This window comes from Mchenga conophoros, linkage group LG2, assembly GCF_057382185.1.
Source record: "Mchenga conophoros isolate Kocher_MC1m ecotype Shallow Benthic linkage group LG2, M_conophoros_male_GT1.1, whole genome shotgun sequence".
Taxonomy (NCBI): domain Eukaryota; kingdom Metazoa; phylum Chordata; class Actinopteri; order Cichliformes; family Cichlidae; genus Mchenga; species Mchenga conophoros.
In genome coordinates, this window is record NC_140527.1 from 3,577,222 (window position 1) to 3,603,466 (window position 26,245).

The 26,245-nt window shown below is 37.8% G+C and overlaps 2 protein-coding genes and 1 gene segment (V, D, J or C); 1 reads left to right on the forward strand and 2 right to left on the reverse strand.

Moving 5' to 3' along the window:
• The first annotated feature begins 6,573 nt into the window (after positions 1–6,573).
• Positions 6,574–10,214, forward strand: LOC146581513 (Ig kappa chain V region K29-213-like). The segment is given in 5 exon segments: positions 6,574–6,729; positions 6,846–7,190; positions 7,627–7,658; positions 9,929–9,999; positions 10,147–10,214. Coding segments are annotated over 4 exon segments (441 nt in total).
• A 5,187-nt stretch (positions 10,215–15,401) lies between these two features.
• Positions 15,402–17,465, reverse strand: LOC146581514 (signal-regulatory protein beta-2-like). The gene is made up of 6 exons (XM_085283547.1): positions 17,423–17,465; positions 16,969–17,289; positions 16,541–16,891; positions 16,316–16,444; positions 16,182–16,225; positions 15,402–16,071 (listed from the first exon to the last, which is right to left on the reverse strand). The coding sequence occupies exons 1-6, from the start codon at positions 17,463–17,465 to the stop codon at positions 15,940–15,942; spliced, it is 1,020 nt and encodes a 339-aa protein (XP_085139673.1). The 3' UTR covers positions 15,402–15,939.
• Positions 17,466–21,967: 4,502 nt separating this feature from the next.
• Positions 21,968–25,417, reverse strand: LOC146581515 (uncharacterized). Of its 2 annotated transcripts, none has more exons than XM_085283469.1 (6): positions 25,356–25,417; positions 24,908–25,216; positions 24,353–24,700; positions 24,056–24,193; positions 23,912–23,967; positions 21,968–22,450 (listed from the first exon to the last, which is right to left on the reverse strand). In XM_085283469.1, the coding sequence occupies exons 1-6, from the start codon at positions 25,396–25,398 to the stop codon at positions 22,322–22,324; spliced, it is 1,023 nt and encodes a 340-aa protein (XP_085139595.1). In that variant the 5' UTR covers positions 25,399–25,417; the 3' UTR covers positions 21,968–22,321. The 2 variants fall into 2 exon arrangements, with proteins under 2 accessions (XP_085139595.1, XP_085139588.1); XM_085283462.1 differs by having other exon boundaries at positions 24,056–24,196.
• Between the last annotated feature and the right edge of the window lie 828 nt (positions 25,418–26,245).

The window sequence follows — 26,245 nt, forward strand, 5'->3', positions numbered from 1 at the left end:
GAAGAGAAGTGAACTTACCTTCGTTGTATTTATCTCCTTAGGATTAAGGATGGAGAGGAGATCGCTGGGGAAGAAGTCACAAGCACAGATTCACTTTGGAGGAAGACATGGGACGCACTACCACACACATATGGGAAACGGGGAGGAACACACGGAGGATGGGTTGCACACTGAACTGTTTTTGAATCCCTTTTGACTGTAAATAAACTCACTGTCTATTCCTTCCACAAGCTCCGCTCTTGGGTCCCTCATTCTACTCTCCGTGACAATGCTATCCCACATGTGTACATATAAGTGGCACAAAAGTAATATTACTAAAACATGTGAGTAATACATTAAATAAAAGTGAAGCCAGTGTGAAAATGTGTTAAAACTTCTTATTTTTCCCCCAAGGTTAGTAAGTCATGGGTTTTCTAAACATGAAGACTAGGAGAAAATGACCCTACACTTTATCGTTGACCATAAACTCTTTCCTGAAGAGTTCACAAATTCAACAGGTACTGTAGTTGTACGTCTAAACACAATGTGGCATCTAACTTTTGTTGGCATGTATTTCTATTGTGGGAAAAGTTATATTTGTTACATCCTGATGCACACTTCCTTTTCTGATGCTTGTAATGAGGTTTGTTGGATTAGTTGTTTTTTTTTATTATAAAAGATATATGATATACACTGCCAGTCAAAAGTTGGGCATACTTTCTCATTTAATGGTGTTTCTTTATTTTCATGACTATTTACATTATAGATTCTCACTGAAGGCATCAAAACTATGTATTAACACATATGGAATTATGTAGTAAACAATAAAGCTTTATATCTTAGATTCTTCAAAATAGCCACCCTTTGCTTTGATTACTGCTTTGCATACTTTTGGCATTCTGTTGATGAGCATCATGAGGTCGTCACCTGAAATGGTTTTCCTTTTTTTTTTTTTTTTTCTAAATGAAATGGTTTTCCTACAGTCTTGCAGGAGTTCCCAGAGATGCTGAGCAGTTGCTTGCACTTGTGCAATTACCCTGTGGTCCATCTCATCCCAAACCATCTCAATTGGGTTCAGTGTGCCGTCAATTTTGAATCACTCCCCAACAGTGACTCCAGCAAAGCACCCCCATACCATTATCTCCTTCTCCATGCTTCACGATGCAAACCATGCATGGGTCACACAAAGACATGGTGGGTGGAACCAAAGATCTCAAATTTGCACTCATCATACCAAAGCACATATTTCCACTGGTTTAATGTCCATTCCTTGTGTTTCTTGGCCCAAACAAATCTCTTCTGCTTGTTGTTTTCCTTAGTAGTTCTTTCTTAGCATCTGTTTGACCATAAAGACCTGATTGGCGCAGTCTCCTCTGAACAGTTGATGTAGAGATGTGTCTGCCATTGGAACTCTGTGTGGCATTTATCTGGGCTCTAATCTGAGCTGCTGTTAACTTGTGATTTCTGAGGCTGGTGACCAGTGTTGGCAAGTAATTAGGTACTAATTACTGATTACCTATTGCCAGTCTTGGCAGCCGGGGGTCAGTCCGCCAGGGCCTCCGCTCCTGGCCGCCACCCGGCACACAATGCACCCGACCCCTATGGCGCCTCCTGCGGGTGGTGGGCCTGCGGGAGGATGGGCCCATGTCTCCTCTTCGGGCTGTGCCCGGCCGGGCCCCATGGACTAAGGCCCGGCCACCAGACGCTCGCCCTCGGGCACCCTCCCCGGGCCTGGCTCCAGGGCGGGGCCCCGGTAACCCTATCCCGGGCAGGGTAAACTGTTCCCTCGGTGTCCTTTTCATAAGGGTCTTATGAATCGCTCTTTGTCTGGTCCCTCACCCAGGGCCAGTTTGCCATGGGAGACCCTACCAGGGGGCAAAAGCCCCCAGACAACATAGCCCCTGGGATCCCTGGGACACACAAACCCCTCCACCACAATAAGGTAGCGATTCAAGGAGGGGATGTCCCACCGGGAGGAGGCCCCGGGGCAGACCCAGGACACGCTGGAGAGATTATATCTCTCGGCTGGCCTGGGAACGCCTTGGTGTTCCCCCGGATAAGCTGGAGGAGGTGGCTGGGGAGGAGGGAGGTCTGGGCCTCTTTGCTTAGGCTGCTGCCCCCGCGACCCGGCCCCGGATAAAGCGGATGAAGATGGATGGATGGATTACTGATTACTTCTCCAAGAAAGTAATTTTTTACTTTACTGATTACTTATTTTCAAAAGTAATTAGTTACTTTATTACTTAGTTACTTTTTAAAAACACAACACAAAACCTGACTATGTAACAAACCAATAGACCTTTCAGCGCAATTCTATTGGTTTTTTATTTTGGGTTTTTTTGCATAATCCATCATATAACATTGAATCAAATAAATGAGTGACAGAATGTTTCTCCCACTGCAAACGTTACATCCACATGAATAGAATTAACCTTTTGGGATTTACTTACCTGGATGACTGAGCATTCGTCAAGATATAATATTGTGAAGATGGTACCACTTTACAATAAGTCTCCCCTTATAGATGCTAATAAATAGTTTATAGCTATATTATTAATTAATCTGTAAATGCTTTATAAACCATTATTAATGTTTATTATGCATTAGTTAAGGGTGAGAAAAAGAAAAAAAAATGTTTATTAGTCATAAATAAATGGTGTCATGCTTTACACTTTACAATAAGGCTCCCATTTGGCATTTATAAATGTTTATTTGTCATTAATAAATGGTGTTATGCTTTACACTTTACAATAAGGCTCCCATGTGGCATTTATAATGTATTTATAAATGCTTTACACTTTACAACAAAGCTCCGATTGATAGTTGTGGATATTTATAATGCATTTATGAAGTACAATTTTATATGATAAAAAATATGTCTACAAATGCTGATTGTGCTTACAGGATAGTAACTTAGTCTGAAATGTTTAATATAGCAACTCTAGATGAAATATATGGGTGAACACATTTGGCTCACTATTTGGCAAGAAACCGGTCAGTTTTTTTTCTTTTTCTCACCCTTGACTAATGCATAATAAACCATTAATAATGGTTTATAAAGCATTTACAGATTAATTAATAATATAGCTATAAACTATTTATTAGCATCTATAAGGGGAGACTTATTGTAAAGTGGTACCGTGAAGATATATATCTTTTTTTGTTGAACTAAAAACGGGTCCCTGCTGTGTGCTTAGAGTGACTTTATTACCTAAAAAAGTGTATGAAAAAGTATATAAATAAGTCCAGACCAGAGCACGTTTCTTAATGGTCTAATTAGGCTAAATGTATCATGGAACACATCCAAAACATGTCAGTCTGACAATGCAGTTGTTGTTTTAATACGGTAATACAAAACTATGCCAATATCTGTTCAGTTTCAGCCAACGCTAGTCATCAGTATCAAAGAAAGACAAAATGTTTTGAGAAACTTTTTATCTACCTTTGCAAAATCTTCCTTATATTTCTTTGCAGAGCATTGTTTACACACAGAGACAAACACAAAGTCACAGTCATCACTGACAAACAACAGTGGATGGAAACTTAAACATTTCTGTGGTTGGGCCTTCAAAGAAAGATGTGAGGAGCTTTTCTTTCTGTCTCATTCTCTGTTGTAATCTAAGGAAGTTGGTCTTGCACTATTGTGTAAATAACACATTTTAAAGATCACAATATATAATCGATATAACAAAACAACTTACAAGTGAAGTTAAATAGTTAAAAAGGGAAGGGTACACACTCACCTAATCAGTCACACTGTGACTATTGTTATACATTTGTTATGCATAATATACATTTGATATTTAGAAGCACAAAAATGACAAAAAGGTAAAACTAAATCAAAAGAGTTTATTTAGCTAAAAGTCTTGTGACTCTTCTCTCACTTCCTATCTGGTTCAAGTTAACAGTGAGTTCTGTTGTGAGTAAACAGCTTCAGTGGTTGGTCAAAGGGTTCAGAAATGGCCCACCACAACCTTTGTCTGTGGGTGTTGCAGTTGCATGGGGCTTTGCTCATTCTTCTCATGAGAGAAATGCAGAGGGCCTTTAGAAAGTGCTGTGAGACCAGCAAGAACCTTTTATTCATCCTCATTTATTTTTAAACATTTTTTTAATAGAGAGATCAGCTATTTTAATGTTATAAACTCCCGTGTGTTCATCTATAGTTATGGTGGACAAATATACAATTATCATACATACAATTCTTTTGCAAAGCCACCACCTGTAATTAGGTTTCTGTGTAGCATTTTAATGATTTCTCAATTTCAATTTTTTCTCCACAAATTTTAAGGGACAACACTGTTGAGGCTACTGGTACAAAAGGCCAGATATTTATTCTCCTTATAGTCTAGTTCTAACAACACAGTGACACAAGAAAAAAAAAGTATGCATATTCAGCCAACGTGAAATTGTTCATTTGTTTGGTGTATTTTGAAGAGGTATAAAGATGCGAAGTCATAAGACTGGATTGATCTTAACTGTCACTATGAAAAGTACCCCACATCACACAAAGACCCCTCATCTTATGTGAACATAGTTGAAGAGACACAGTAAACAAAACAGCTGAGACTTGAACTAAAAGAACTTAATGTTTGTTTAGACAGCAGAAAGATGAAAAAACAAAGAAAAATCTACAACAACCTGCATGACCTGTGATAAATAAATATGTCTTATAATTTAATCAAATAGTTCGCTGTAATTTCCTAGTACAGTTCTGTGTCTGACCTGTGGTCAGATCTTACACAAACAGCTACAAGCAAGAAAGCTAACGATTGTAAAATATCTTTTCAAACAGGACACCGATAACTTGATTATTCTTTTCACATGTTCTTCATCTTCTTTTAGTACTTCGTACATCCTTTTTGTGCACAACATTGCTTGCACCTGAAACACACAAAGACAAAAATAGCCATGGTTGATGCATGATGGAAACTTAAGCATTGCTGTGGTTGGGCTTTCAAACAGGGGTGTGAATACAAACAGGGTTTCTTCTTGTCTCTTTCAATCTCAGGTATCTGATCTTGAAACACTGTGTCATTTGTTTGTTTGTTTTGTTTGCTGTTGTTTTTAAAGGGAAATGATAATACTATAGTTTTAATGTGACTAGTTTTTATATCAGAACAAACATCTGGAGTTGTTAAAGCCTATGTGAGAAACAGACACCAACACTCAGACCTGTTCAGTCATGCTGTGACTGATTTCAGTAACACTGTGGTTTGTTTTTGTTTGTTTTCATTGGTAATTGCAAGGAAACCAGGGGAGGTGCTCATGATTCACTTGTACTACTCTGGTCTCTCTTTTTTTTCTTTTTTTCACAAGATTACAAGAGTATATTTGTTTTGACCGCCTCACCTAAGATTGTCAGAATGTGTTAATTTAGTACAATAATAGATTTTTAGCCCCTTCAAATTAACGGTACATAAAACTTCATGATGTGTCCTGTTCTGAGGAAACAGCTTCAGTAGGGTTGGTCAAAGGCCCACCACAGCCTTCATCTATGAGTGTTGCAGCTGAATGTGACTTCCTTGTTGTTCTCTCTTTTTTATGTAGCCATTATTTTATATTATTATCATAAAAAGCCAATGAAAAGACACCTGTATTCCATGTTTTTATGTTATTTTTAAGAAAAAACTAAATTCTAAGTTTCAATGGTAAAAAATCTTGTATCTTGCACCTTGGTGACAAATACACAGTTAGTGTCCTCTGTCTCTCAAATACTGTACATGCTTTCTTTGTGGTTTTTCCCTAAAACCTACAGAATGTACGATGTAGCTCTCAATTTCCCCTAAATACTCAGGAAAAGTCAGCTCTACCTATATTGATACACTTCATTTTCTAAATCCTGGTTAACCAGAAAGATATTAAGCTATGATCAAATAAAAAGTTTGCATCATAAATCTGATGTGTATCTGATTTACAAAGAAACATCATGAAGCTACTACTCTAAGTAAAATACTGCTATAAAAAGATTCCCAGAGCTTGGGCTGAGAATGGCACATAAGACTTTCTGACACATTTTAAGTGGTTATCAAAGTAGTTACTCCGAAAGAAAAACCTCTTAGATCCAGTGATAATATACACAATGTTCCCTAAATGGGAGAAAGGCCATTTCCTACATTTCAGCCAATCATTGATTTCTGCTTGTCAAACCTTCGTCACCTTGTGATGGCTGTACGCCTCCTATTTGAGCAAGAGAAGATCAGTAGAGAGCAACAAGAGTGCTGCACCACAATGATCATAGCACTGGCTGCTTTGATTCTTCTTTGTACACCATGTAACTGCAATTCATTGCTCGTGAGAAAAACATGAAGAGCATGTTTGTACTACACCGTCGTACACATTTACTGTTGCTGGATATTTATCTAACAGTATTTATATCGATTTTGTCATTTTGTTAACTGCATTTTTTTTCTTCTTCAGCTGTGACTCAAACTTCAGAGGTTCCTCAGTTGATCTCTTTGACTGTTGTTGACCTTGGTGACAATGTTACTTTTGGCTGTGAAGTCTCTGAGAAGGAGTTAAAATCCTTACACTGGTATAAACAGTCTCTGGGACACTTGCCCCAAAGTGTTGCTTCTGTTATTCTGGACAAAATAACTTTATCTGATGCATTTAAAGATTCACGTTTCACATTGAACAAAGAAATATTTACTATCAGAAATGTCAGCAAAGAGGATGAAGCAACATATTTCTGTCAAATGCGAACCACATATTCACAGATGTTCAGCAGTGGCACATTCTTGGCTGTGAAAGGTAAGATGCTACCAATGGCACTAAAACTGTTATGTTCAGTGAACAGTTAAATCACTAGCACAAAGAATAAAATCGATTATTAATTGTTTAGGTTACAAATCTGACTTAATTTACAGATTACAACCAGCAGGAATCAATCTACATGAAACAAGTTCCAAAGAAAGAGTCTGTTCTGATCGGAGACTCGTTGGCTCTCCAGTGTTCACTTCTCTCCACGAGCAAAGAAAAAGCATTCCAATGTCCAGATGAACACAGAGTGTACTGGTTGAGAGCTGGATCTGAAAGTTTTACTCCAAGCATCATTCACACTCACATGGACAGCAGGGATGAGGCTCTGAAGAGAAACTGTGTCTACAGTCTATCAAAAACGATACAGGACTACTCTGATGCTGGGACTTATTACTGTGCTGTGGTCACATGTGGAAAGATCCTGTTTGGTGAAGGAACTAAAGTAGAGATAAGTATGTATTAACATTTGTATTTAAATCCATCTCGCATTGAACCATTTAGCCTGGCTAATGGGAAGAGCTGAAGTCAAAACAACAATGTTTTATTGAGATATTTTCTGTCTTAATCATGTTTTATGCAAACCACTGAACATAAATGACACTATGCAAAATAAATAGACTTGTTTTCCTTATATAATGATTCATTTATAATTGCGATAATTAAAATCTGACAACTTTTCATTGGCTAAAATCAATGAACTTTGACTTTTGTAGCTATTGACTACTTATAATTTATGTGTTTTAATTAATCCTATTGATCCTAAATGTACATAATGCTTTATTTTATTGTTTTTCCAGAGTCAGTATCAGGATTTGGGTTGTTTGTTCTTGTGCTTGCAGTATTCTTGACCAGCAGCATGATTTTGATCCCCATTCTTGTTTTCTACAGCAATCAAAGGAATGCTTGTCAACGCTGCACAGGTTGGAAATGTTAACAAATACTGATAAATTAGTGCTTTTTTGAATTTTTTTGAATGATTACCATATGTAGTATGTGTGACAGAGCAGCTACTTCACTGACTGTGTGCAGCAAACATAGATACTCAGATACAGTGGGGCAAAAAAGTATTTAGTCAGCCACCGATTGTGCAAGTTTCCCCACTTAAAATGATGACAGAGGTCAGTAATTTGCACCAGAGGTACACTTCAACTGTGAGAGACAGAATGTGAAAAAAAAATCCATGAATTCACATGGTAGGATTTGTAAAGAATTTATTCGTAAATTAGGGTGGAAAATAAGTATTTGGTCACCTCAAACAAGGAAAACCTCTGGCTCTCACAGACCTGTAACGTCTTCTGTAAGAAGCTTTTCTGTCCCCCACTCGTTACCTGTATGAATGGCACCTGTTTGAACTCATCATCTGTATAAAAGACACCTGTCCACAGCCTCAAACAGTCAGACTCCAAACTCCGCCATGGCCAAGACCAAAGAGCTTTGGAAGGACAGCAGGAAAAGTATTGTAGACCTGCACCAGACTGGGAAGAGTGAATCTACAATAGGCAAGCAGCTTGGTGTGAAAAAATCAACTGTGGGAGCAATCATCAGAAAATGGAAGACATACAAGACCACTGATAATCTCCCTCCATCTGGGGCTCCACGCAAGATCTCATCCCGTGGGGTCAAAATGATCATGAGAACGGTGAGCAAAGATCCCAGAACCACACGGGGGGACCTGGTGAATGACCTGCAGAGAGCTGGGACCAAAGTAACAAAGGTCACCATCAGTAACACACTACAACGGCAGGGAATCAAATCCCGCAGTGCCAGACGTGTTCCGCTGCTGAAGCCAGTGCATGTCCAGGCCCGTCTGAAGTTTGCCAGAGAGCACATGGATGATACAGCAGAGGATTGGGAGAATGTCATGTGGTCAGATGAAACCAAAGTAGAACTTTTTGGTATAAACTCAACTCGTCGTGTTTGGAGGAAGAAGAATACTGAGTTGCATCCCAAGAACACCATACCTACTGTGAAGCATGGGGGTGGAAACATCATGCTATGGGGCTGTTTTTCTGCCAAGGGGACAGGACGACTGATCCGTGTTAAGGACAGAATGAATGGGGCCATGTATCGTGAGATTTTGAGCCAAAACCTCCTTCCATCAGTGAGAACTTTGAAGATGAAACGAGGCTGGGTCTTCCAACATGACAATGATCCAAAACACACCGCCCGGGCAACAAAGGAGTGGCTCCGTAAGAAGCATTTGAAAGTCCTGGAGTGGCCTAGCCAGTCTCCAGACCTCAACCCCATAGAAAATCTGTGGCGGGAGTTGAAAGTCCGTGTTGCTCGGCGACAGCCCCAAAAAATCACTGCTCTCGAGAAGATCTGCATGGAGGAATGGGCCAAAATACCAGCTACTGTGTGTGCAAACCTGGTAAAGACCTATAGTAAACGTTTGACCTCTGTTATTGCCAACAAAGGTTATGTTACAAAGTATTGAGTTGTATTTTTGTTATTGACCAAATACTTATTTTCCACCCTAATTTACGAATAAATTCTTTACAAATCCTACCATGTGGATTCATGGATTTTTTTTTTTCACATTCTGTCTCTCACAGTTGAAGTGTACCTCTGGTGCAAATTACTGACCTCTGTCATCATTTTAAGTGGGGGAACTTGCACAATCGGTGGCTGACTAAATACTTTTTTGCCCCACTGTATGTGCATATACAAAAACAAGCACAACACAGACTTTGCAACTTAATTTCCATGTGCATTAGAGTGTTTGGCATCATTATCATGCTGGAGAAAAATTATATATTCATTGCAAATCAGATTTTTTCCAGATGATATTTTATGGTTTATTCTTAATTCCTTTTAATTTTGACGAGAGCCTCAATAACACTGCCTTAAGTGTGTCAGGCCTTTTATTTATTAAGGATGTGACTTGCAGATGCTGTCAATCTGCTGTACACATGTTTTAGGCCTGTCACTTCATCTTTTGAAGTTAGTTAAACTAGATTAAGTTAAAACAATCTACAGTTCACTCCCCTTTCTCCTACGTATTTCCATACTCTACAGCTGACATCTGGACCAAACACCTTCATTTGAACATGCTTTGCATAAGTTAACCTCTTTTTTGGTTAGCTCTTTAAATTTTCTTTATATTTTCTGTCATACTGTCACAATTTCAGTACATGAATTGCAGTTATTATATGTACACATACTGAGAATGGATTTCTTTTTTTGAAAGGAAAAATGACTGGCTCCCATCATATTGGCAAGTCAACAGTGGATCAATCAAATTCCATACATACGTTTCTGGTAAATATGTGGCACAATAAAGCAATTAACCTTTTATTTTAATAATGTCATATCATGCAGCGATAAATAATAAATAATAAAAAATGAAAAGAACATCAACTCTGACCTCCAAAATTTCAGCAACACTAACATATGAATATTTTGCAGAATGACAAAGACACTGCAACCAGCTGTGCAGAACTGGGTTTCTCCAGAAAAATAAAAATGAGAAGAGCAAACACAGAGTGTGTGTACTCTGTTCTCAAAGCAGATAATCACACCTAACACCCTCTCCAGGGCAGCGCAGGGCCGATGCAGCGACACACTCATTTCAAAGTTATCAGCATTTATTTCCTTGCTGCTTCGTTTTTTCTTAGCAACATACTTTCTTGTGGGAAACTCAATTTGTTAAGAAAGCTTGCTTGTCACTATTTTTGCTATCACCATATCTCCGTTATCATAGTTATTGATTTTATTTTGCTGCCATAAAAAATATATTTTTTGTATTAGTTACATAGAACAGCTTCTGCAGGCTACTTCAGTTTGTCTGTGAAATCAGTTTTTGCTTATCGTGGTCCGAGAGTTTTCGAGTATAGTTTTAAATATATCATAGGAGTTTATGTTTTGATTTAACTTTTAGATTCCTTTTTTGAATTCTTTATAATTCCAACAGTGGCTTTGATTTCTTGTAATATTGTTGAATTGTTTTTTTCTAACTTCAAATATTACGTTTTTGTTTTGCAATTATGTTTTTTGGTTCAGATTTTCATTGTTATTCTATGGATTTTAAATTTGGGGGATATATTTGGGGAAGCTTTTATGTTTCTTTTTTTATTTGATTTATTATAATTTTCAACAGTGGATTAATTTCTCTTCCTGTCTTGTTTTTATGCCAATGTCTTGGTTCTTCTGTATCAACTAGTCTGACCTGATTAAACTGATAATCACCATCTTATAATATTCGTCTTATATTATTTCCCCTTAAGCTTGAATCATACTTGGTTAGTTCGAAGTAATGAGGATGTCTAAAGTTTCTGTATAGCAACAATATTTTCTGGCACAACTTCACCTACTTTTAAGGTGCATGGAGAAGAAAAGGACCTGATGAGAAGACTCCAGTGGAAACGCGTTGGTCACACTTTTCCGTTATACTTTAAGTGTCTCTAAAGTTTCTGTATATGCAGCTCTGACTGAGTGAATTTAATCATAGGTTGTAGTATCTAAAATTTTTATATTTTTAACAGCTGAAGAACAACTTGAAATGACAGAATGTGAATCATCTGTTAAACTTAAAAGAGGTACTGTGCATTGATCAAAAACAGTAGTTTTGCTAATACAGTGGTAAATGGCCTGTATTTATATAGCGCCTTACTAGTCCCTAAGGACCCCAAAGCGCTTTACATATCCAGTCATCCACCCATTCACGCACACATTCACACACTGGTGAATGTGTTGGGGAGTAGCGGAATACATGTACTGGCATTACCTGTATAAAATACAAAATATGAGTAACTGTATTCTGTTACAGTTACTGCTTAAATAGTTAATAACTAGAACACAGTCACTTTGTTAAAATAAATGGATTACACTGCGGTCTTTTCATATGTTAGGCTATCCCATCTCTATCCCCTCTCTGATTTTGGTAATTCCACGCTTTGCTGGAAACCCAAACATCAAATCCTATGTTTTGACCCTGTGCGACACATATCCGATCATGGTGTGACAGTGTGAACGGCACAAATCCGATATTTTCAAATCCGATCTGGGTCACTTTGTATGTGGTGCTGAATCCGATACATATCCGATGTTTTAGAAAGCGACTGCTGTTTGATGGTCATGTCGCATTAAATCCGTCTTTTACGTCACTGACACAAGACAGACGCCAATTATCAGCGCCGGAGAAGCGTCCGAGAAGACATCGTGAACGCTTCCTGGCCATCCAGTGAAACTGTTGGGAAGACAACGTTGGAGAAACGTGAACATTTTATTTGTACTGTATAATCTGCAGATTCTGACAGAAACCTGCAGCTATCCTTTGAAGCAGTGCTCCTCTTAAACAGCAATAAGGATCATTATTAGGTTATTTACATTATTATTTAAATAACAAAATAATTTAAAGCAAAAATTGGGAAACGTGAAGTCCGAAGTCTTTATATTAAGGCCATCAGTCAAACAATACTGTTGCTCTGGGTCTAAACAGAGCGCGTTGTGTGTGACGTCTTCTTTTGCGCATGCGGCTGCTTTGAGCGTTCACACTAGAGCGCGTTTGCTGTCGCATTTTATTTGTAGTGTGAACGAGCAGACAAATTCGGATTTGATCAAAAAATGTGAATTGAGCATTAAGACCTGCAGTGTGAACGTAGCCTAAGAGGCTCTAATGTTGGTGGTGTCAGTTACACAGTGGACCTGGAGCCAGCACAACAGAGCCAGCAGTGCACGGGCAGGAATGTATTTCTTACTTGGAAATTCCGACACCACTTCACATTTAAATAAGAAAGGGATGGGTGAAGTCTGACTGTACAATGCAAACTCTGTTTGCCAACAACCAAGCTGCTCTCAGCATCAAAAGACTCCACCTCCAACCTAAAGAAACATCTGGAAGTAAGTTCTTTTTTAAAAACTAACGTTAACCTACTGCAACTACCTTGTATTAGTTGTGGTAGCTACCTGGTTATGTGCCACTTCAGTGTCTTCGATGCACTACTGCTGTGTGGTTTATTACTATTACTGAAGGCTGCATTACAAGCTACTAGCTGGGAAAGCCAATCCCAATGTCCACCCAATTGTTACTCATTTTATAGCAAGACTTAAAAATCTAGTTGGTATTGCTTTCAGAATTGCAAATGGTTAGCATGGTATTCAAAGTCAGGGAGGTGTTTGTGGTGCTTTACGCTTGGCTTATAGCACAGTATCACAAGAACCTAGAAGCAATTAAAGGTTTCTGATTCAACTGAGACAAATATGCAAATATGACAGAGAAAATGTAAATTGGAGTAAAAAGTAGTGTAGTGTAGACAAAAGAACAATTTTTTCTAAAAATATGAAGGTGATATAAAAAATACAGCTGCGGCTGAGTGAAGTCTGTTCTGAGTAAATCTAAAGTTAACATGTTATTTGTTTTTTCCTCTGATTTTCCCACTTTTTTTCCACTTTTGCAATGTAGCTCATATTGTTTGCAAAGTCTTCTTTATTTCCTCCAAAATCTTTTAATGATAATATTCTTACTCTTAATGTTCTTACTAGGCTATTCCTTGAAATCATGTTCTGAAAATTTATGTCATGGACGGCAATATGGACGTAGCTCATTGGTCTTAAAACTGAAACCAGTGGACAAAAACCTGCATTCTTTACTAACCAGGAGGGATCTGGTTATCTGGTTACTTAAGAATGAAGAATTACTCTTTTAATTAAAAAAAAATCTAGCTGTATAAAGACCAATGGGGAAATAACTCTAGTCACCTGACCTATGACCTCTGTTAAATCCTCAATGGTGAGTTCATATTGTTATTCACTGGTTTCAAACCTTCTAAAATTCTTCATGATGTTCATTTTGACTAAGAAGCAGGTTGCAATGTAGTATGTGGTGACCTTGTAATTGAAGCCACTGTGTTGTGAAGTGCAGGGTCCCTCTGTGTCTCAGCTTCCTTGCTCTTGACATACAGTTTTAAAACACTGAAATGGCGAATTCTAGTTCCAATTTCTCTTTTCAGGGGGAGAGGTTGACTGGCTTTTCCTCAGCAGACCAGACAAACTGCAGACCTGTCTACAAAAGGTCTGTTTCTAGAGTTGTCATTGTCATGACTAGAGCAGGCATTTTGAGGGGCATACTGCTGCTTTAAGAGTCTCCTTAAGTCAGAGCACGCATCTACTCAGGTTTGTGTCATGCACTGCGAGCGGGAATACTGGGTTAGAGGCTTGCGTGGTTATCCATACAGCCCCGACATCATGCCAGCGCATTTTGGGGATTGCATGGGCACTGATTGGTTTTCTATTGCCTATTTGCAGGGAGTAAAGGTGCCCTTTATTTGCAAGGTGCGCCTGCTGCTTGCCACACAGGGAGGAGAGGGGCGGGACGGCGGGAGATTTTCTGGCTGAAGCAGCAATTACTCCATCTGGAGAGCAGAATGTCGTAAAATCGCTGAAATCTCTCTCTCAACGCATTTCGGGCAGTTTGTCTGAAGTTTGTCCGTTCTGCGCTCCGGATAGGTTGATTCTGTTAAAAATTTTAATCGCATTAATCGTGATGACGCCGTTAACGCGTTAACACTGACTGCCCTAAAACAAACACAAAAACTTAAGAAATGATGATATAGACTTATAATTTGCACACATGTGTTTTCTAAATTCTATCACACACATCTATGCAAAAAGTGAGCGCGAGGGGCCCTCGGTGCGCCTGCTGCTGTGCTGAAGTCTCACACACAACCTGTCGAAAGGGGAGGGGGCGGGCTGCTTCCAAGTAGTGCACATTTCATTCATAATATTGTCACTCCAAGCCCATTTTGTATTAATTATTTTTCCTGGGTTGTGTGAAATCCCAGAAAAAAACCTTATACAAGGTATATGTCTATTAGTCTATTAGTCCATGTTGTGGGGTTGGGTGATACTAGAGTGCAAAATTACTGATGGAAAATTGACAGAGGGAGAGGGAGTGTTCGCCCAGGGTACCAAACATGCTAGGACTGTCCCTGAATGTAAGAAATGCAAATGTAAGTCATTGTGAAATGTAAGTCATTACAGGTCATGATGTAATCACCGGGGATTGCTATGCAATGAGAGTTTTAAAAAAAAGGAAAACGAGAAAATGACCACAAGATTGTATGTACGCTGCTGTTGGATGAGACTCTTATAGTGAGCAGGAAAATGTAATGATCTGTCCTTCATCTGTCCATTTTAATATTAAGGAGAGCATTACTCATGAAATGTACACAAATAATGAATACAGCAGTTAGTTAGCCCTGAGTCAGTGTGGCGACCTCTCCAGAGTGTACCACACCTCTTGCTCTGTGATAGCTGCGATAGGCTTCAGCCCCCCAGTACCCTTAATATGGATAAGAGAAAGAGAATGGACAGATAGTAGTATTTTTCAAAGGAACAAATGATTAACATCTTAAATCACTGTAAGAAAAATATTATAAAACCTCATTAACTCCTATCTTTTACTTTCAAATGCTAAAGGAATTTTAGTGATGAAAAATGTTTACAAAGCTGCAAAGCGAAGTTGAACAATAACAAGATTTGATAGAAGGTGTTTTATTTAATAATGTTGACAAACACAGTAACATTGAGAATAGGATTTTAGGACAATTCATTACAACTAGACTGCAAAATGATAAAGACAATGATGTACTATGATGCTTTCCTTTTAACCCTCATTGTTCTACATTTCTTTCTTCTGAGACACAAATCAACACTATGCACTGATCACAATCACCTTTTTTCTTAGCTTGAAATCTGTAAACTTCTCTCATGTGTGGTTTCCCTGTTTGAATACATCAGCACCTTCCTGTTAGTCTTTAGTTTCAGCTACAGTACTTTTCTTATACGTATTCACCCTTTACTTATTTCTCCAAGATTTTATCATCATACATCATAAAAATGAAATTTAAAAAATGCAGTTGGTACAGATTTAATTTGCATATTTACTACATAATTACCAAGAATGATAATCCCTTTCACAGATGTCTGTTTGTTTTTATTTTAATGGGTATGTGCTTATTTGGTATGCACCCTAACTATTTGAACCTCATACACTCCAGACTAAACCAGGAACGCTGCTGTTCAGGGCGGATCTTTACATGCATACAAACATGTACATTTTAATTATTAAGTTGCGATCAATCAAAGTGCATTTAAACATGCTTATAATAATATGTACACAAAGCCACATTATAAAAAGAAACAATTAGCTCTAAGCAAACATAAAGAAGATTATTTCATACCAAGGCATCATATATAGACCTAATCCAGCCCAAGATTCTTGGCAGCCATATAGATCTGCTGCCTCGTCACTGTGTTTGCACTCTTTGTTATACTTCTGTCAACTTCTATCGTGGTAAAGACAACAGCAGAATACATCCATGTGTCCTCATTCTGGGAAAATGCAGTGCATAAAAAATACATTAAAAAGAAACATTAAAAAGAAACTTAAATAAGAAACATGTTATATTTTTTAAGAATATTCTCAGCTTTAATTGCTTTACCTGCTGTTTTTTCTCATCACTAAAGATTTTCTGCAGGTCAGCAGCTTGATTGTGGAAAATACGGATAACAATGAATAAAACTCAAGATTTATATGCTTTTAATTAAAAAGAGAATTATGATTAACTTCAATTACCTTTGGGATGATCACTGTTGTTTATCTTGATTGTGTAAATGAGGACAGCAATAACAATCAGACTTATAACCACGACAGCGCAGAGCAAGAAAACAACTCTACTAGCTGTCTGTGACCACACACTGCTGTCTGCAATCATATTAAAAAGAAAAGGAAAAGATGAGATGAATGCCAAAGTGCCATTTGTGACATTTTTTCTAATTAATAGAGTAATGATAACATTACCTTGAATAACCAGTGTAGTTCCACTTCCAAATAATATCTCCCCACATGTGGCCACAGCACAGTAGTAAGTCCCAGCATCAGAGGAGCTGACGTTCTTAGAGAAGCGATAAACACATGTCTTCTGATGGTCAGATCTTTTCTCACATTCATTACTTCTGTTTTTGTCAGTGTAGATGATGTTTGGAAGAGATTTATCTGATCCCTCTCTGACCCAGAGAATATTGAGATCTCCTGGACACGTCTTGTTGTCAGAGTCAGAGAAGACTGAACACTGGAGCGTCATTGTGTCTCCTGGATTTGATTCTATCAGTAACTGACTGACTGCATAGTTTGATGTCCTCTGAGCTTTTCCTGTGTAATACAAATCACATTCTCCAAAACATGCACAGAAAAATGTGAACATTTTTAAAAGTAGATTGGCTTATTACCTGTAACTAACAAATATATTCCACCCCATGTAGTTCCAATCCATTCTGTGTTTGTACAATGATAGTGACCCTCATCCTCTTGAACTGTCTCCAAAATGGTCAGGCTGCTAAAATTTGCATCATTATTTATCCGAAATCTTGAGCTCAAAAATCCAGGACTAAAATCAGCTTCAGACTGAATCAGAGTAACTATTAATTTAAGAGTATCCCCGACGCTCTGCTTGTACCATTTGAGTCCCCTAACGCTGAGCTCTTTGGGAATAGCACATGTCAAGGTTGCTGGTTCACCAAGCTGAACAGTTTTAACTGGAACCAGAGAATCTGAAATAAGAGAAATAACATTTTGTTTGACATTGTAACTTTCCAATGTAAAACTCTTTTATTCTGTATATGTCTATTTGACATGAAAATCCTTAACTAAGAACATTTTTAGACAAAATAAAAATGCACTTACATCCTTGGTGAAAAAAAAACAATGTAACCCAAAAGACGATCATCTTGGCTCTGCTTTTTGTTGGGGACCGTACTGGTATTTCAATGAGTGAAGGAGGTGGAATGATCGTTTTAGGTCAGTAAAATGCACCTGATTGGCTAACACAGAATAGATTCAAAAGTACATTTCCTGTTACATCTACCTCTGTGCTTTGTAAAACATATCACCTCTCTTTCATCTTCTATTGTGTTGGACTCTGGTTTTTAACACTGCCAACATGGTAACTATTTGTGTTCTTCGATCTTGAAATAGCTATAATGTGTCACACTGTACATTTCAGGGAAAATTTGTAGATTGAATATTGGCCAGGGGGACACGACATTTTACCACCTGTAGAGCTAAAGAGCAGGCTGAACAATGGAGATTTATAGTCTTCAAAAAACAGAATATTTGGCCATTTTTGTAGCAAATTTCATGAGAAACAATCCAGGATTATTCACATATTTTTACTCTGTATTCACAACGTCAATTTTTTGTTGTTGTTGTTTGTTATTAATGTATTTGAAATGATATACCACTTTTCTCAGCTTACTGACCAACACACTTTTAACCACACATTCATAAAGCACAGAATATACAGTTCTGCTCTCAGCATCACTCCTGACACTGTAGTAATCCATTTGTATGTGTGCTGCTCCACTCCTCCCCAATTTAAAAGGAAGACACAAGAAGCAACTTATCCTAAAACAGAGAATGGGCATCTTATCGTTTTCAGTGTAGAACCACCACCACTCGTAATTTTCATTCATACCCAATTACCCTTGGCTTCAATCCTAGGTGTGTAAAGATTTAAAGGCCACTAACCTTGAAACGTTCTATCATTTAGCTGTAACGTGAAATTTTGTCCTTACAGTTTATAAACAGAATAATTGACAAATAGCAGCCGAGTCCAAATCCTAACTGAAACTAGGCTGGAATTTATTTATTTCTTGTAATGAAAGCCCTGGTCTTTTACACAGACCAGGCGTTGGTTGTTTAACAAAAACCAAGCCATAATAAAATGGCTGGCATAATATGCAAGAACAATACAGTCTGGAAGTCCAGAGGTCAAAATGGGACATGCCCCTGATAATGACCAAGCTAGGATTCTGTGGGACTTCCAATTAAAGACAGACAAGCTGTTGATGGCTAACCAACTGGAACAGGAGTGGTGGACAAGCAGAGGAAGACGGCCGTAGCGATAGCTGTAGCTGCACCGAATGACAGCAACATCAGGAAAAAGGAACATGAGTAGTACCGAGAGTTGGGAGGAGAACTCCAGAAGATGTGGAGGGTAAAGGTAACAGTGGTCCCAGTGGTAATCTGAGCACTTGGTGCAGTGATCCCCCAAGCTAGGCAAGTGGCTCCAGTAGATCCTACGAACACCGTCCGAAATCTCTGTCTAGAAGAGCGCAGTCGTAGGAACAGCAAAGATACTGCGCAGGACCCTCAAGCTCCCAGGCCTCTGTTAGAGGAGTCAAAGGGCAAGACCGCCCACAGGAGCGAGAGGGTAATTGTTTTATATATATATGTTTGTAAGTGTGTTAATAGAGGGTTTATAAATACATGTTTCATATTGTAATTCATGTTTAATTCAGTTGTTAGTATTTTATGTGACCTCACCAAAGTGATAAGAATTTTTTGCCTTATGAAGCATTTATAAATAAAATTAAAATGACTCAAGACTCAAAAAAAGCCTCAGCCATCTTCACATCAGAAAAATGACACTAAAATGACAATACAGAACAGACAAATATTTATTTCCAGATGCAAACATGACCAATCTCAGGTTTGCAAATTATTAAATGTATGTAGGACCAGAGTCGAAGTCTTTAAGAAGAGTTTAAGAGAGAACAGTACACCGAGCAAGTGTAACTTGGTGAAACTGAGTGTTAAAACCTATGAAAAGTGTCCCCTCTCTGCTCTATTCCAGACCACTTGTCTGGAATATTCGGCAGTCACTTACGTAATCCGCTTCCAGTAACATTCAGTCAGGATCCTGGAGGAATCACTGCACACGCACGGTGGGTGAACCCCCTGTCCGACCGGAATCACAGGATTCTGGTCAGACAGGACTATAAAACCACCATGTCAGTAACCAGTAAGGTTCAGTTCTAAAGTGCTTCTGAAATAAACTAAGTAGTCAGGCTGTGTTTTCAAATAGGTGAACTCTACTGGGTGATCTTCTCCTCCGTACAATGAAAACTCAGAGCAGTTTGTCGGGATAAGGAGGTGATCAGATTAATTAAATATTATTAAAATAAATATTATTCATATCAATCTTAATATTACTATTAATAATACAATTTTATGAAGTCATCCAGATTCACAAGGTTGAGGTGGTTCTGGCATTTGACAAGGATGCCTGCTGGGCACCTCCTGGGTGAGTTGTTCCAGGCATGTCCCATCGGGAGAGGCCCCAGGGCAGACCCAGGACACGCTGGAGAGATTATATCTCTCGGCTGGCCTGAAAATGCCTTGGTGTCCCCCCGGACAAGCTGGGGAAGGTGGCTGGGGAGATGCTGCTGCCCCTGCGACCCGGCCCCGGATAAGCGAAAGAAGACAGATGGATGGATGGATAGATGCTGATTAATCTAAAGAAATGGAAACAAATTATGTGTTTTTGAGACAGACTGCTAGTAACAAAATGTCTAAAGACACAATTTAAAATTCATTCATCAAAATAGTATTTTATTGTTTATCAGTAAGTATTGTATTTGCAAAGGTGGGGTAATGGGTGGCATTACTGGAGGCATTACATAGTTAATTAGCTTTTTGCTCTATAGAGTATAGATTGCTGAGCAGAAGTTAAAATAACCACATGCCCCAGAACCAACAAGTACCTGCATCCCAGGAAGGGGTAGAACTGTCCAGTGGAGAGTGGTGACCAGAGATGGGCAGTAACGCGTTACTTGTAACGCGTTACTGTAATCTGATTACTTTTTTCAAGTAACGAGTAAAGTAAGGGATTACTATTGCAAAAACGGTAATTAGATTACTTTCCCGTAGGAACGCTGCGTTACTGTTTTACTAAAACCATGATTTTTTGCGAGAATGTCTCACGACAGTGACGTAAGCGAGTGCGACGTTAGTGACAACAGCTGTGTGCAGATCAACAATGGATCACATATCGAGTGCAGAGAGAGTATGAGCGTGCAGCGTTTAAAGCGTGGAAGTACTGACCTTACTTTGAGTTTGATTCCATAAAAAGTGACAAAAACATTAGTGTCCGCTGTGCGTGGGAAGAAAACTTCTTTTTACAGCGAAAAAAACCCTAAACTTCCAAACAAGCACCGAGTAGCTACGACGTGATGGGAAACTCACAGAGAAACTCGCGGATTCTTCCACTGACCGCGGCACACCTGCACCAGGGTAAACCTCCGCCTACCGCAGTCCTGCTTTACAGGTGAAAATAGAGCAACAGGACCGCTGAGTCTTTGACTTTATTTATTTTCTGCTGTGTTTTACTTGCATGTATTTGAAAGACTGAGTGTAAACACAAAAAATATTTTAGTTTATGTGCTGGAATGTGCAGAAAATAGGTTTAAATGTTAACCTAATTTATTCAAGTCAGAGAATAGTGCATATAATTAAATTTTTGCTTGATGCATAAAGTTAAAAGATTAAAACTGATAAAACAAGTTAAAAAAAAAAAACTTTTCCATTTGATTACATTTTGTATGATGGATTATGCAGAAAAAGTAGAATTGGGCTGAAAGATCTATCGCTTTATCACCTCTTCAGGTTGTAAATCGTGTTTTTAAAAAGTAACTAAGTATCTAAGTAATTAATTACTTTTGAAAATAAGTAATCAGTAAAGTAACGGGATTACTTTTTTGGGGAAGTAATTGGTAATTAGTTACTGATTACTTTTTTCAAGTAACTTGACCAACACTGGTGGTGACCATCTCCCACAAGGATCAAGGTTCAACAAGCCCCAGACTGGGACTCATTCTTTCCTTTTTGTCACTATGTAACAAAACTTGGTTTATATCACTTTATGGAATTCCAGTTATTTTGACTGTTGTCGAAGTCTGATTACTGTGATTTTAAAATTGGGTATAACCATAATGACTGACAGAAACTTAAATAAAACCATCAGGCCCCACCTCTGACTTAGATACTGTACTTGTAGCTGCTGCCTTTTCCCCCCAAGGTACAGCCACAGCATCCAGCACAGATGGGTCACACACTTGATTTTGCGTAGTTTTTATATTGGATACCCTTCCTGACAAAATGCTCCCATTTATCAGGGTTTAGAACAAGCAGAAAGGGTACACTAGCTTATGACCCATGAAGCGTTTTTGTTTCTTGAATTATTATACTATGAAGCCACTAGGCCTTACCTCTGGAGTAAGGAAAGTCGGCAAGTTTTTACTTATTTCAGAGTAGCCTAGACTAACTGAGTTATTGTCAAAATTTAAGTTTATTAAATTAAATTTAAGTTCATAGCTAAAAATATACACATACAAGAAAAAATGCCACACTGACTCTGTTTTAAGAAATTTAATTAAATAATTAGTGACTTTCTTGTACTGTTGATATTTTGTGTTATATTGTTGTATTAAACTTTATTTACTATCAAACAGGAAACTGTATATCCACTGTAACCACTTTTTACTTTCATTATATTCGTGAAAATAATGTATTCATGTGGATTACAGAGAAACACATCAATATACTAAATAATATTAAAGAACACAACAACACAGACTAAAACCATTCATAGATGGGATTCATACTGTTTTCATCTCTAAAATAGCTTAATAATATACTTTTTAGTCTTTGCACATAAACTGGAAATACAGTGTCAAAAATATACAAATAATTACATTTCTAACAAAAGTGAAATATATGTCCACATCCATGATGCTATAGAGCTTAATCCAGCTCAAGAGCCTTGACATCAGTGTAGATGCTCTCTTCCTCTGCAGGTTTTGTATCCTTTGTCCCCGATTTGCTCGCTTTTTTAAAAGTTGGTGCCGAATAAAACAACAAGTCCTCATCTGTCTGAGGAAGCAGCACATGTTAATATTTACTAGAGATGGCACGATACCACTTTTTTATGTCCGATACCGATACCGATATCATAAATTTGGATATCTGCCGATACCGATATGAATCCGATATAGTGTTTTTTAATCAACAAAACTGTTTTTTAAAATATCTTGCTGCATTTTGCAAGTCTGCAAGTTCATACTCAAGTTTAAAACAACAACTACACTAAAGCTATTCTGTTATACCTGTATACAAAAAAAATATTTCATAGTTCAGCAATACTGATCAATCTAATAAACTTAGACCTACACCATCCTCCCTATTCTGGTATTTTAAAGAGTACTTAGCGTAAATATTAAGCAACCTAACTAATAGGGTTCCAACTCCCAGCAACAACAAAAATAAATAAATAAAAAATAGGGAACCACCCCTCACGCTCCACCTCATGATGCTTAATCAACGTAATCAACCTTAATTTGATGCAGTGTGAAAAAAAATGCACAGAAATCAATTATTTTTCAAGAAATATTAAATAGATTCAACATCTTTCTTCAACAAAATTGCAGACTGCACAGATGGTACCTTCCCAAAGGAAAATGTACTATAGCTTACTAGGGTATATATATTAGACTTAATAGTCACTATATACAGTAATTGACTTCTATTCATTTTACATCAAATTAAAACTTTGGGTGTCAGATAATTAGTTATTAAAAGCTAGACATTTTAAATGAGAATAAGAAAGAAAAGTATGTCTTTGTGCCCCCTTTTCCCAGTTAATGCCCTATCGGCCCCCCTGGCTAAACTTTGCTAGATCCGCCCCTGCACAGTTACCAGCCGTCAGCTACGTAGAAAAAGATCCTGGTGTAGAAAGTAATATTAAATAAATTGTAACAACAGCTTATCAAGCTTAAACGTGCTGCTGTTGTTCAGCCGCTGGTTTCCTCTTTCTGGTGCAAAGTGGACCAAAAACAAACGAGAGACAGACTCGCGACAGAAAAGCCGATCAGCTGATTTAAGCAGTTTCACGATTGAAGTAGCAGCCGGAGAGCGAGAGGCAGTCGCTCGTTAAGCTTAACGTGGGAATGCTTTACAAACATTCAGAGATGGACTTACACACTTGCTTTACTTCTCTCGGGGATAACTTTGTCGGAGATGAAATGCCAGGTTGCTAGCGAAGCTCCAAATGCTATCCAGACCACCGACAGGTCCCGCATGCCACAGCTGCTCTATCACGTGATGCATACTGCTCCGACGTTCTGAGGCGAGTTACGGCGTGTTGCAAGTTTTGTGAGGTGCTTTCGTGATATTTAATGGATCGGATTACATTTTTTATTTTTCTCCGATATCCGATCCAGTAATTTAGGTCAGTATCGGACCGATACCGATACGTAATATCGGATCGGTCCATCTCTAATATTTACACAGGTAAACATGCTGGAAGCTTATGGCTCTGTTTGTCCTTATAATTACCTGCTGATTTTCCTGGTCACCACTTGAAATTACATTTGTTTGCAGGGCAACTGCATCTGTATTGTCATTAAAAAAAAAGCAGTAAAATTAGGTTATATTTTCCTAGTATTGATTGCTTGATGTGATGGGAGTGACTTTGCTTACCATTAGAATATACATATGAACTCTTCTTTAGCTTCTTGATTGAATAAACTAGACAGGCTATAACAATCAGGCTTATTGCCAAAGCGACACACAACAGATAGAGAATTGTATTGTCCTTCTTTGAGCAGCTTTTCTTGACTGCTGACATAAAAAAAAGAAATAATGAAAGTTAACAGTAATTAAAATTGTTACCAAAAGTATTTTTTTAGGCATTATAGAATAGATAAAAAAACTAAAATGTAACAAAATGCACAAATCCTCTAATTGCTCCATTATATAAAAATACTACTCAATTACCTTCAGTATCGGCTGTTGTTTTATTTTGAGAAAAAGATTCCACACATGTGGCCACAGCACAGTAATACGTCTGAGAATCAGAAGAGCTGAAGTTTCTGAAGTAGCTGTAGAAACATGTTTTTGTGGAGAGTGCCTCTGAGTTCCTTTCATATTGATCTCCACCATTCACATGAGTATAATTAGAGCCCGGGTTAGATTGATGTGGTTCTGCGCTCAAACAGAACACGTTGTCATCTACTGGACATGTTTTATTCTGGAAGTCATGGAGGACCAAACACTGAAGATTGACTGTGTGTTCCTGATGGACAGAATCAGGTGGAGGAGCTGTAGTGAAAGGAGGCTCAGGTCCTAAGTAATTATAAAGAATGTGCAAAATCACTTGTTATTTTAGCAAAATTCAATAAAAAGCTTTGCTTTTTTTTTTATATTAACTATTTGGTGTTCGCATGGTGGTACGCCTATTCATACCTCCATGCACAAATGAGCAAACAATCAATGTAAATTTACAAATTTTACAGGAATCTACAAACATTCTTCAGGTTTTTGTCTACTTACCTTCAACTTTTAAGTAGGTTCCATTCAAAAATGTTAGTTCTCTATTTGCTGTTTTCATACAGATGTAAACTCCTGTATCACTCTGCTGTGCTTTTGTAATATACAGATCAAATATTCCAGGATCTGTTACAGTTCTAATGCGCTGATCAGCACTCTGAGAGCTAAATGATCTTCCTAAGATTTTAGGAAAGTCTCCAGAAACAAGCTTGATCCAAAACAAGGTTCCTACATCTCTACGGGGGCACGTCAGGTTAATATTCTCCCCAACGTAAACAGTCTTTGTCTCGAAAGTCTGTTCATCTGAGCAACCTGACCAAAAACAAAAAACAAAAAGGGAAAAAAATCAGTCCACTCAGTCATCATTAATTTTGTTTGTCCTTTTAAATTTCTTAAATTTCATTACTTTAAATATATATTTGCAGTAAATATTATCTCTCCATATACTTACGACCAACATTGAGCATCAGGAATAAATAAAACATAACCCTCATTTCTGGTGTTTTGACTTGATACTGCTGTAATAAAAACGTAATTTAAATGATCCATCTAAATATAATCATATGAAGTGGGAGGAAACACTTTCAGTGCAGTCTGATTGGCTTCTCGTTTCGTTGGTTTTTCACTGCATTACCGTAGTGGAAACAATATGAACCATCTTTCCAACCTAAGCACATGAAACAACACCAAATGTAGGTTGTGTCATTTCATATTTAAGACTTGTTGTGGGTTTCTCAAAATGAAACTTACAGAAAGAATACATGAAAGCATAATTTTGACTCTCAGCTGGAAAGAAATGTGCAAAAACATTTTTTATAACTTTCATATTGAAATTCACATTGATATTGAAACTAAAGAGCCACAATTATATTTCCAAGTGAAACACATGAACATTTTAAGACCCAAAGACTAAAAATTAACAACATTTTAAATCATTAATAAAAGTTATTGTTTGATTATTGATTACAGGTTTTGCAGATTGAAATTGTCTGCAAAAAACATGTTTTCTAGTCTAATTAAGGTTAACAATACATGTTGATTATGCCTAGCTAAACAGCCAAATAAAGTTGTGATCCATTGGAATTTGATCAATATTGCACCTGATTGTTGTGGTAATTAACATTCACATGTTATTTAAGAAACCAACAGAAGGAAACTAATTACAGAAAACGGTTTAGTCTACTTGCTAGATTGTTTGAGAGGTGTATCCCTGCTGCATAAAGAAATTGAAATATCACACAAATAACATGGAAAATAATTTCATGATGCAGGCTCGGTCATCCAGTTAAGGAAGTGGTAGTGAAGGACATAATGTTTTCAGTGGGAGAAACGGTGAAACAT